This window comes from Xiphias gladius, chromosome 13 (assembly GCF_016859285.1).
Source record: "Xiphias gladius isolate SHS-SW01 ecotype Sanya breed wild chromosome 13, ASM1685928v1, whole genome shotgun sequence".
Classification (NCBI taxonomy): Eukaryota; Metazoa; Chordata; class Actinopteri; order Istiophoriformes; family Xiphiidae; genus Xiphias; species Xiphias gladius.
The window spans coordinates 1,155,160-1,167,837 of record NC_053412.1 but is presented as its reverse complement, the minus strand read 5'-3'; the positions used below and the strand labels follow the sequence as shown (position 1 = coordinate 1,167,837).

The following is a 12,678-nucleotide window of genomic DNA, read 5'->3' as shown; positions in this document are numbered from 1 at the left end:
TGGAGTTTCAGTGCCACCTCCATCTTCCCTCAGAAACCAGCTTCATTTTTCATCTTTTAGATTTCATTGTCGTGTTCCTTTTATTTGTAAGTTTAGTTGTTTCTTATTTCGTTTTTTGTTTTCACGTCTTGATGTTTTTTTTTTCCAATCGCCATTTCTCGTCCACCAAACTCCCAGACCCTTCATAACTGGGCAGGGGAGGATTTCTCAGGCCGACCCAGCACCGTGGCCTCTCTGCCTGGGGAGGGCAACCTGGAGGAGAGGTGCAAGCAGGTAGAATCTCCATCAAACAACATGACCGGGGTATATAAACAGCTCTAACCCAGCCTGAGACATCAGAAACACCCAGGGAGCTGCTGTCAGTCTGCAGACCTGGGAGTCTGTTCAGTCGTGTTCACTGGGTGGATGTGAAAACGCTCAAAATAACCTGATAGTGGGCGAGTTGTGTGAAAGCTTTTCAACACTAACTGCTCTGAAGCTGTTTGATTTCAGCAGTGTGAATCATGTTATGGTCTTGTTCCATATTCAGTGAAGTTGGACTCAACTTTGACTGTCCTAGTAGCAATCTGCAATATGTGCAGTATGTGCATGAATTGCTGGGGATGCTGTCTGTGCAGTTTTAACTCTGAGACTAACTGTGCCAACTGTTATATAACATAAAAAAACATATGAGGCTTTTCCAGAAAGTTCTGCATGAAAGTTCTGCATCTTTGCAGTTTGCCTTTAACTTTTTTTTTCTGTAATCCTACATTTGAGTTATCCTGAAGAAGCTACGAGTGGAAACTGTTATTTTCCAGCTTTTGCTTGACTTACTTTTCATTTTTGAGTTGAAGGGACATGCTGCATGTTCACTACAACAAATAGGCTTCTTAACATGTAATTTACTCTCATAGCGACTTTCAACTTGAGGTTCTGGGGTCAGAAAATTTCACTTCTCTCTTTCTCTGTTTCTGTTGTTTTGTCAATTTTTCTAAAATGAGATTCGGTATCGAAAAAGCCCAACTGGGTCGGGTAATTTTAATATTAGATTTTGGCCCGTGTAGAGCTCATATGTCTGTGTTTTTTCAGCCCATATCCCGGTAATAATTATAGATCCAAGTTCCATAATGTCCAGTAAGTAACTCCAGTTGTATCTCTGTTACTGTTACTGTTTGCACAGTTTGGGTAACAACTGAAGAAGTGGACAAAGGTTTTGATTAAACTGATAAATCCCAGCTCATTCAGTCAACTCCTACAAGGACCTTCCCCTGTCAGATTTGTAATATGAATCCCGTACAAATGGGGTTTAAATAAGGCTGCAGTGGATAGAGGAAAAAGTTGTAAGGATAACTCAAGTGACACGTGCTGGTGTGTTTGTGTGTGTGTGCAGGCAGCCCAGGTGGTGTTGATCGCCCTGTTTGAGCTGAACACACCTGAGTTCACCATGCTGCTGGGAGCTCTGCCCAAAACCTTCCAGGACGGGACCACCAAACTGCTGCACAACCACCTGAGGAACGCCAGCGCCAACAGCGGCATCGTCATGGTAACACACACACACACGCACACACACAAACGGTCTCTTCTTGCAAAGAAAGGAATTGGGAATGTGATATGAAACTACAGTTTTTCGTTGATTGTTGTAGAAAAACACTAAACATGTAGATCCCTGTCCTGTCAGCTCAAAAGTCTGCCTCATTATACTAAAGATATTCAACTCACATATTTACAGTGCCTTGTAAGAAAAGTGTTACAGAATTAAATTAATTTGTTTGTTGATGAATTGATTGACAATTTTGATATTAGTAATGTTCAGTAGGAGAAACAGAACTCGGATCTTTCACTCAAGTCAAAGAATCAATACAACTGTTCAATGCTGGAATACTCTTATTAAAACGTTGTTCAATTTTTATTTAATTATTTTACTCACTAATATATATATTTACTGTTAGGGGAAATAATGCCAGAGGAATCACGCAACACTGCTCTTCACTATATTGAAAGAGTAAGGTTACATAATTAAGTAATGATCAAACTGTCACCAAGGTTAATTTGCAGAAATGTAGCTTTTCACTACTGACTTTATACTGCTGTTAAACAGAAAATATGTTGTGAGAAATAAAAAAATTAATTTGATGCCAAATTTCCTCTCTGTTACATTTAACTATTCTGAACTTTACCAGTAACAAAACATTACGTCCGCAAACTAGTAAGTGCAGGTGTTGATGTAGTTTAATAAAACTCTAAACTGTACTTATAAAATGTGCTTATTTAAAAAATCTCCTTCATGCGCAAGTCTTTTGTCTGTAGATTTAGTCCTCAGACTCTTATTTGAGAATGTTTCAACTTATTTCAAGTATTTTTTTATAAAATCAGTCTTCATTTTTCTCGATTCTTGTGTGGCAACCTGCCGCCTTATTTGTTCCTATTTCAAGACAGAGGCACTAATTTCTATAAATTTAAATAAAGTTTAAAGAAATTAAGGTTTTTAGGACTTAATTATAGACAAATATTACTAGATCAGATTAAAACTTTAAACTGACATACTTTAGAAGAGCACTAGTATTACAGAACTTCATTTGTAATTGCCGGTATTTCAGTAAACATAACTGTTAACGTCAGTGTTACGTTTGCTGCCCTCTGCACAGTTCAGAAGTGATTTCCAGATGTTTTGGCAGTGTGTGTCTGTGTCTGTGTGTCTGTGTGTGTGTGTAAAGCCGGTTGTCAATTTGTCGATCTGCAGGCGTCCCCCAGTAACTCGGCGGGCCGGACGCCTCCACGACAGCCGAGCAGCCGCAGCAGCCCGCTGACCTCGCCCACCAACTGCTCCCACGGGGGGCTTTCTCCCAGGTACACCTCAGTGACCCCCCCACTGCCACAACACACCTCGAATCTAAAGTCACAGTACTAGCAGCTGCTGTTTTAAAGTTTCAAGAGGCTGCAGGTATTTTAGTCACATTGAAATATGTTACAAACAAACTAACCACCTTTTTCCTATTTTCTTCACATCAGAACTGTGTTAAATTTTATCCAAACTGATAAAATTCTGGCATCTGCAACTCATCCTCATCACAGTCACAATTCCACAATCATTCGGACATTTGTTTTAAGCACCAGAAAAAGATACCGCATCGAAAACGTTGCCTTTGCTTTTATTGATAGAAATTTTGACCTCGACAACAGCTGATTTGAAGGTCGTTCAGTTGTAACGATAATGTGATAACTGTTATTTCAGACATTTGGGATACCATATTTATTAGTGACTTTCTCGCATCAGGAGTTGAACTCAAGCAAAGTAAAGAAGTAATAATATTTCACTTGATATGACAACTCAAATATAGAAAAAAATGCCACTGAGATATTTTTAAATTATTTCACTGTAAATGTTTCACAGCTTCCATATCTCTGGTCCTGACTCAGCACTGATTTGATTGGATATCAGGCTGATCAGTTAAGAGATTTTATTTATTACTAAAATTTCAATATGTGGAAACAGTTGTAATGAGCCAACAGTCAAAGGAAATTGTATAGTCTTAGTTTTTTTACCGCGACACCAAAGCGAAAAAATAACCACCAACCAACAGGCAGATATGTTAGTGTACATTACCACCGACAACAGGATCAAGGGCTGCAACTAACGACTATTTTCATTATCGATTAATCTGACGAATATTTTCTCAATTAACTGATTAATCGCCAGTGTATGAAACATCAGAAAACCATAGTGAACACCTTGAATGTCTTGTTTCGTCTGACCAACAGTCTAAAACCCAATAACATTTTATATAAAGCAAGAACATCGGCAAATTCTAACAATCGAGAGCCAGGACCCATCAAAAGTTTGGCATTTCTGCTTGAAAAATGACTTAAACAAGTAACAGATCATTCAAAAAGTTGCCGATTAACTTTCTGCTGATCGAGTGATTGATTAATCGAGTAACAGGATCAACTCTGTTCTAAAAACCTTTGGCAAAAAAGCACATTTCTCTGCCTTTAGAAAGTCCCGTTTAGACACAGTGTCTTTAATTTTGAATCGTAACATGAAAATGAAAATTCCTCACACTTTTTGTAGAGTATCTTAAATGATTTACTGCTAATAATCTTTTTTTAATGCTAACAGCTTATGTCAGGGCAGCAAACTGACGCCAGTTTATCCAGCTACACCAAACACAAACTGACGCCAGTTGTCCACCCGCCCGTACTAACACTGACTGAGAACAGTGCTTCTCCTTACTTTCCACTTTTTTCACATCTTTATCTCCTCTCCGGGCTGCTCTCCTCTTCTTCCTCTCCTCCCTCCCTTCCTCTTCCTCCACCCACTGCCCACTCCTCCCTCAAGGCCCTGCGGCGAGCTTACTCACCCAGGTAACCCCACCCCCCTTCTCCTCCTCCTACTCTCTCTTCTTCTGGGGTTTCACAGTAGGGCTGGGTGGTGACCTGAAATCATATCTTTTTAAAATAAAAAATAAAGTTGTGCACAGTTTTCTTCATCTGCAGTGGACCTATGATTAACTACTTGTTCTGACCAATAAGCAGAAAATCTTGGACGATGAGTAACATTAAACATATTCAGTGGTTAAGTAGTCTTTTAGGTATTTGTTTTCTGAAACAGAAAATCAAAGTAAGAATGGTCGAACATCAGGTTTAAGAGGGACAATGTTAATAAAAGGGACAGTATTGCATTTTCTGTCGATTCTCTGGAGTATGTTTCCACTTTCTGGAGGACAGACTGTGAAACCCTTACACCTCTGACTCACCAACAGTCTCATCTGTTGTCACTTCTGCTTTGCTGCAACAATTTGTGCCTCCATCTGCTCAAATTGTCGTTCCCTGTCGTTCATTTGTTTGCTCTCTGTTCTTGCTTTTGCTTTGTTGTCACTGAACTGAAAGTCCTCAGGTGAGAAACCGTGTAAATTGTGTCTCCGTGCTTGACTCACCTGTTTGCCTCTGCCTGTGTCAGTTTGTCAACATGCACGGCTATGCACGTGCACTGTATTGGACTGGACTGTACTGCAACACATCGCGGCGCACAGAAAAAGTGGACTGCAGGCCCAAACTCTTGACTGCTGCCTCTCTTCCTAGTCATGGACAAACTCTGGAGGGTTACAAGTTGTGTTTTAAACATTTTGAACCCCTTTTCTTTATTGATGATGGTCTTTTTAGTCAAGTAAAGTTTGTTGAGGTTCCTTGCAGTTTTTATTTTGTTAAAATTTGGAACAATTTGAGACCATGAAATGAAATGTAAACACATAATGTTTCTGAAAAACAGCAAGGACTGTGTTTGGTCCATGTCTAGGAAAACGCGTCCTCAGTCATTTTTCACAAAAAATTGGTGCTAATCCACGACCATTGAATGACTGATCCTTGTTATCTGAAGTGATCTTGTATCAACACGTCTGTTTGAAAAGGGTTCTAAGGAACCACAAGGAGCTTGTTAAGTTACGTTCCTCGGAGAACTTCATCCAAAAGTCTTAAAGAACCTACTCTGTACCTCTTATATCCTGGGTGGAAGGTTTCTTTAAAGAGCCAGGGATTACTTTTTCAAGCAACAAAGTCACATATATTTACAGACTGTTCCCCCAGATCGTAGACGGTCGTCTGATGATGAAACCTGTTTAGTTGCTGTAGCAGAACCAGCTCTCATGTGATTTATATTTTCTAATAAATCAGTATGCTGGAGTACGACAGTGAAAACCTGAACTCAGAGGAGATCTACAGCTCTCTGCGCGGCGTCACCGAGGCCATCCAGAACTTCAGCTTCCGCAGCCAAGAAGACCTGATGGAGCCACTGAGGCGGGACGGCAAGAGGGAAAGCATGGTGAGGAGGGAGACACAGCTTTGTTTATGAACACAGGAGTGAAAAAAGTGTAACCGTAGCAAAGCAAAGACGGTAAAAGAGAGAAGGAAGAACAAAACAACACCGTCACAGAGGATGATGAGACAAATTCCCAAAATAAACAAGAAATTAAACTGTGGAACAGGCAGCCGAGACCAGAGAGATTCGAGTTTTAGTTTATTTGCACATGCAGATGATTAAATGGCGAATATCTCCACAATCCAGTGGAGGTAATATAGTGGATTATAATGTTGTTTTCTGTTTTGAGGGGAGAAACGTGCTCTTTTTGGGCATAAGAATCCAATTAGAATTATTAGTTTCTGAGCAAAGTGTTCAACATGAGGTCTGGAGGACAGTGAGCTACAGTGTCTCACCAAATTCCCAAGTATGTGCAAAGCTGTACTGTGTCTAGTAAATTTCCACTGGGGGCATGGACAGGTGTGAGAACAATAGTAGTTTGAGTTTTTGTAAAAAACATGCATTTGGAGTTGTCTTTACAAACTCTGATGGTCGTCCTTCAGTCCGGAGTCGGGGCGTCCTCAGACTCTGACCCTCGGCTCGGTGGTGACGTGGTGGAGGGTGGACGCACAGCCCTGGATAACAAGACGTCGCTGCTGAACACTCCTTCGCCGCGGTCCTTTGCCGGCCCGCGCTTCCGTGATTACAATCCGTACAACTACACCGACAGCATAAGCACACTGGACAAAGCTGCCCTAAAGGAGGCGCTGTATGAGGATGCCGTGGAGCAGCTGCGAGATGGTGAGACTGTTTTCTCTTTAGTCAGGATAGAAGTTAAAAGGTTGGCTTTTAGTTTGTCATGTCGTGTTTTTAAGCTGAAATGTTTTCTCCGTTTCCCGTTGTCCATCGCAGGCCGCCGTCAAGAAAGTGTCGAAAACAAGATCCTGAACCCCAAAAGCTTCCCTGGTAAAGACATGATGTGTTAATGTGTCCCGTTACAAATCATGCTGTGGTCATTTTACAGAAAAGCAAACATTACCTGAGAAAGTCTTTTAACACTGGTCATATTTTTTTCTGCCGTGAACACTAATTCAATGATGCATCATCCAAAAGATAAACAAGTACAAATTTATGAAGCGTCTCTTGAGGAACGTTAAAATACCATAATGTCTGCACAGCAAATTGATGACTTCATGTCTACGTCTGTTTATGTCTTGCTTGATTTAAGTCCGAGCTCGAGACTTTTCCCACCGTCAACCTCCCTTCCTGCAGCACTCAGAGGTGTCAATAAATCATACTTTGGTTAAATTGTGAGCAAAGTAACACATCGTTCATTTAATCTGAAAAATTCACATAGTACATGTGCAGTGGCAGCACTCCACAACATTTTTGAATATCTACGCTAGGGTAAATGTGTGCTCTAACACTTTAAAGTCCTTGTAGTTGACATTAGCTCTCCACCTGCAGCTGGCCCCGCCGAGCAGCTGGAGTTGGTCGCGGAGCTGCTGAAGGAGCTCTCTCAGAGCCAAGCAGGGGAGCGGGGCCCCGAGGAGCGACGGGGGACCCTTCTGGAGCTGCTGAAGGTGGCCAGGGAGGACAGCCTGGTGGTCTGGGAGGAACACTTCAAGACCATGCTGCTGCTGCTGCTTGAGACGCTGGGAGACAAAGACGTGAGGACAGAAGCCCCCCCTCCATGTGTTTTTAGAATCTCAAACACTGTTTTTCATCCTATGTTCAGTGCTTTCTGATCATCACATTTGTAGCAAAATTCCCGAAAGTCATTTTGAACTGACTCCTCTCTCTCAGCACACGATCCGGGCTCTGGCCCTGCGAGTCCTGAAGGAGATCCTGAGGAACCAGCCGGCCCGCTTCAAGAACTACGCCGAGCTCACCATCATGAAGACGCTGGAGGCTCACAAAGACTCGCACAAGGAGGTTGGAATCATTTGGATTATTTTCAGGTCTGATTAAGTGATTCCCAGTTTGGAAGGGCTGCTGGGATGGTATTTTAGAGGTCACTTGATGCAGGATTGTGACTTTGTGATGAAAACATCAAATGTCCCTTCTCTTGAATTAGGAATATTCTTTTTACATATACATCATGCTCTCTTCCTTCCACTTTGGCTGTTGAAGGTGGTGCGGGCGGCGGAGGAGGCGGCCTCCACGCTGGCGGGCTCCATCCAACCGGAGCAGTGCATCAAGGTCCTCTGTCCCATCGTGCAGACGGCAGACTACCCAATCAACCTGGCCGCCATTAAGATGCAGACCAGGGCCATTGAACGCATCACCAAGGAGCCGTTACACCAGCTGCTGCCTGACATCATACCCGGACTCCTGCAGGTGGGACATGATGCAAACGCTGACACTGACACTGACACTGACACTGCAGTCAATGAGCCATGAACAGTAAGAGATAGACTCTTTGATTTTCAGTTAATAATTGATTATTATTTAACCACACGTCACCGATCAACTTTCCTGCTCAAAATCCACTTGCACAAACTCTATGTGCTCAGCTGTTGACAAGAGGACTGGTACTGTCTTTTAAAAAAGAAAACCGTAAAATTTTCTTTCTTGTCGTTACTCTTTAAAATTTGTGTTTCACCGAGGAGTAGCCTCTACGAAAAATAAACAGCGAAGGAGCGCAGTAGTGGGGATTCAGGAGTCATAAAAACTCCTCTGCTGTGGCTGCAGTTGTGTTTGTTGCAGTGTTTCACTGAGCATCGTCTGCTGTCGCAGGGCTACGACAACACAGAGAGCAGTGTGAGGAAGGCCAGTGTCTTCTGCCTGGTGGCCATCTACTCTGTGATTGGAGAGGAGCTGAAGCCCTACCTGGCTCAGCTGACCGGCAGCAAGGTACACTCACTTCCTCCCTGTTGTGCTTTTTCATTCTTTTTTTGTTTGTTTGTTTTTTTTAACCAAGTTTTTTCAGCGGCAGGTTTTTCAAAGACGTTCTGCAGCAGCTGCAGACAGTGGAAGGTGGTGCAGCTGGAGTCGGTGTCCGAGTTTATTTCTTGGCTTATGTGACATTTCTTGCCAAACATTTCCACCGTTTGACTGTGCATTTATTAATTTTGAAAATATGTGACCCGTGCTTGTGACTGTTGGTAAATCAGGTAAACTGCCTGCACTGACAATCTGTTTCACAGCATCAGTAGTTAAGTCTTACTTATTCAGGACGTCTCATTGAAATCGAGGACTCTTACAACAGCAGGACGAGCCAGTCACACAACACACTTACCTACGCTCTAATTTTAAGCGGTCACAAATATTAGTAGTAACTTTTAAAACTAACCTATACAGCGATATGTTTACATGGCTGTTTACTTTGATCTCCAGTTCTTTATACCTATAGAATTATTATTGAAGAATGTAAGTAAGATCAGTATAGAAAATAAAAAGTATAAATATCATGACAGCAAAGGGAACATTCACCAGTTTAAAGAGAGAACAAACTGAAATTCAAAATGCAGGAATTTCAAAATAAAAACCCGACTGTGAGGGTTTCAGGGAGGGTCTCGCCGTAGCCTCAGAGGTGGACTCCTCTAACCCCCCTGCTGTTTTCCCTCCAACAGATGAAGCTGCTCAACCTGTACATCAAGAGGGCCCAGACCTCAACCAGCACCAGCAGCAGCTCCTCCGACATCTCCTCCTACTAACTCCCGCAGCACACGCTTAGCTCTCAGCCTCGCCGTAACACAGAAACAATTTTCATTCCATCAGCTGATCTGAAGTCCGTGCATATGGGCTCATGATTATTTAGATGTTCCTTGTAGGACCAGGGCCTGCGCCCAAAACCTCATCTTCCCAACCAACATTTCATTCCTTCCGCTGCTGATAAAGTTGTCTTGAGAAGATCATGCTGTCATGGCTCCGCTTTCCGGACCATCTACCCATCGTCTTGAAAGCTTTGGTCATTTTTGGCAGGCAAGGTGAACCTGGCAGCTAAGGTGTTTCATGAAGAACCAGGCCTTGTACCTGAACCTCCACACTACCGTTAGAGTCATGAGCCTTAAGACTCATCTTCCATCTACGTACGATGGAACCGATGTGATCGAAGAAACCAGTTTTTAGAGGCTGTGTGCCTGAAACCAACATCTCCTCTTCCTACTCGCTCCTCGTGTCACCATCACATTGACTTTACAAATCCAGTATTCCTCGGTCGAGTGGATTTAAGGTGATCTTTGGAGCCGAGGTGATCCTGAAAAATATTTCTGAAAGTTATCCTAGCATTGAGACTGTCCTCTTACACTTTTGAAGGGTGTAAGGTGAGTTTGGAATCGTGGAAGAAGAGGAGAACTTTGTGGTGTAACTTCCTTCCTCTCAGCGCAGGAGGAAATCTGTGGCTATCAGTATTTTTATTCATTTTAATACATTTTAATCCACTTCTTTGAATAATGTATTTGCTTTGACACATCAAACCTTATCGTATATTGAATGTAAAGAGCTTTGAATGACTGTGGACCTCACCCGTGTTTCTCCTTCCAGAACTACTGCCTCATTGTACCTGGTGGATCAATTTTAAAGGAATCGGGATATTTTCCGATTTTTAACATGTTCATTTGGTGAATTTTGAACCGTGTTGGTCTTTCAAAGAAAGTGGCACAATAGTTTTTTAATGGCTGATTTCAAGGGTCCATCTGAAGATTGATATGTTAGAAATTATGAGCTTTGATTTTCAAATTCAGCTGACACCTCACTGAATGCAACAGAAGAGGATTGTATCAGCTGTCCAAAATGTGAAATCCAAGTTCATGTGAGTTTATGTTAGATGATCATTTGGCTGGCCAATGATTTTAAGCACTACAGAGGGGACCCGTTTTGGGCCCAAGTACCAGCAGAAGATACCAGTGTTGTTATTATAAAAACAAAACATCACAATCTGCAAAATCAGTTTTTACTTGTGAAGGAAAGAAAGGACTTTGTTCGATCTATGTAAAACTTATCAGCTGAATTTCCATTTAAAAATCAATGATAGATAATTGACTGCTTTTTTACCATGTTTTCCCACCTGGATTGAAAAATGTGAAATTGAAACTGGATTGTTTTTGCGCAGGATTTGCCTCATAGATAAACTCTTAAAAAGGAATAATGCTCCTGATCTCATGCACGTTTCCTTTGCCCAGGGCTGAACGATAAGTCACTTATATACTGAAAAACACTAACAGACTACTTCGTCTTGCTCTGGATAAATGATCTATGTAATTGGCCCACGTGAATTTCAGGCAGGTAGATGGCAGCTCGGCGGTTGTTGAGTGAAAACGACAGACGGTTGGTAAACAGAGGTGTCGGGAACTGAAAGAGCATCATATCATTGGTTTATGCTCTGTGCTGTAACAGCTTAAGTAGCTAAAGCACGGAGTTGTCAACAGGATCATTAGAAGTCATCAGTACAATGAAACATTGTAAGAAGCAACTTAGTTTAATTTAGCTTTTTGCCGTTACAAAACAACATACACAAAACACACCTGTTGAAAACCGTGACTGGACATCAGCAGTTAATAATGTGTACCGTTAAAAAAAGTACTTTTGAATGTCATGCTAATAATTAAATGATATTTAGTAATGTCACTAATATAATACCTTGATAAAAATGGGATAAACTAGTTAATTTTTCTATAGAAAAATCAGCAGAATTGGCTTTTCTCTGACAGACTGGTTCGAAATCTGAAGTCTGTTCATGTAGAAATGATAAATTTGTCATTGTGCTTTGTAAAAGCGTATCATTTTTTAATATTATGTAGGAAACAACTACATTTCTGTATTTTCATTTATAGAGGATGCCTGCAATTTAAAAAGCAAGGTGACATTTTTCTAAAATCGTTCAGCCCTACTTCCTGGAGGTCACAAGGTCACCTTCCTGGAGATTTAATCCCGACCTTGGTCCAAAGACAGCACGCTTTTATCCATATTGTGATGTAATTTCAAAGCATTAAATTAAAAGTATTTTAAGTATTCAATCTACACAAGCTATGACTGATATTCTCATTTTCATGCTAAGTTTTATTAGCAAGATAGGTCTCGTAGTTAAAGACCAGAGCCCGCTTCACATTAGATGATCTTGTCTTGCAGTGGGACCAAAGACATTCACACAACCTCCTCTTCAAATTAAAAGACAGCTGTTAAAATGATTGACACATGCTGTGTTTGATCATGTTTTTATGTAAAGTTGTCCCTGTAAATAATGTTAAAAAAAAAAAAAATTTACCTGACAGTAGTTAGTTGTTTGGGAAAAAATGATGCCTGAAAGCAGACATGATGAGAAATGAAAACTACTCTGATTTTCTTTTTTTTTCTTTCCATTTTTCAATCCAACACTCCAAAGGTAAAAAAAATTTAGGAAAAACATTCATATTACATTGATACAATTAACAAAAAATAACATTTTACAAACCTAATTAAATGTTCCACCTTTCTATTATTGATATCAGTTGAAAAGTAAACTGATAAGCTTTACATGGATCTAATTTTTTATCTATCTCTATATATATATATATATATATATATATATATATATATTCAAAGTCATACAGTGGGTGTTTAATGGCTGTCTAGAGCTGTAACGTCACAAAAGAAATAACAGTATAAACATTTTAGGGAAAAAAAAAAAGAAAACCACTGAAACGACAGCAGTGTCTCACCTTCCGCTTTGTTTTCTGAAGGATGAATCTAAAGGCCCAGTTCGGATTCAACTGGGAGTTTATTGGTTTTTTTGGTCTGCTGTCGAGTCAAGACTACTGTGATTTGTTGAGTTTCATTCCAATACTTTATACATTACACTTAAAAAGTAATCCGAGGGTCAGGATGAAGGTCTGCATGTCTCAAAAATAGTATCAGTATTTAAATTTATGACAGTTTTGTGAGCAGCAACCTAATAATGAGATAATCAGTGGTCTGTTTTTTAGTTT

The 12,678-nt window shown here is 40.8% G+C and overlaps 1 protein-coding gene across 2 annotated transcripts in view; it reads left to right on the top strand.

The window, feature by feature from the left end:
- The window catches only part of LOC120797991 (CLIP-associating protein 1-B-like), a 54,925-nt gene extending 42,706 nt beyond the window's left edge, over positions 1-12,219 (top strand). For both annotated transcript variants that reach the window (XM_040141866.1, XM_040141865.1), the window contains 11 exons: positions 178-273; positions 1,370-1,522; positions 2,720-2,826; positions 5,647-5,794; positions 6,334-6,571; positions 6,683-6,736; positions 7,238-7,440; positions 7,577-7,705; positions 7,904-8,110; positions 8,510-8,626; positions 9,346-12,219. In XM_040141866.1, the coding sequence (XP_039997800.1) occupies positions 178-273; positions 1,370-1,522; positions 2,720-2,826; positions 5,647-5,794; positions 6,334-6,571; positions 6,683-6,736; positions 7,238-7,440; positions 7,577-7,705; positions 7,904-8,110; positions 8,510-8,626; positions 9,346-9,429 (1,536 nt within the window). In that variant the 3' untranslated portion in view covers positions 9,430-12,219. The remainder of the gene's footprint in view (positions 1-177; positions 274-1,369; positions 1,523-2,719; positions 2,827-5,646; positions 5,795-6,333; positions 6,572-6,682; positions 6,737-7,237; positions 7,441-7,576; positions 7,706-7,903; positions 8,111-8,509; positions 8,627-9,345) is intronic.
- Positions 12,220-12,678: the final 459 nt, after the last annotated feature.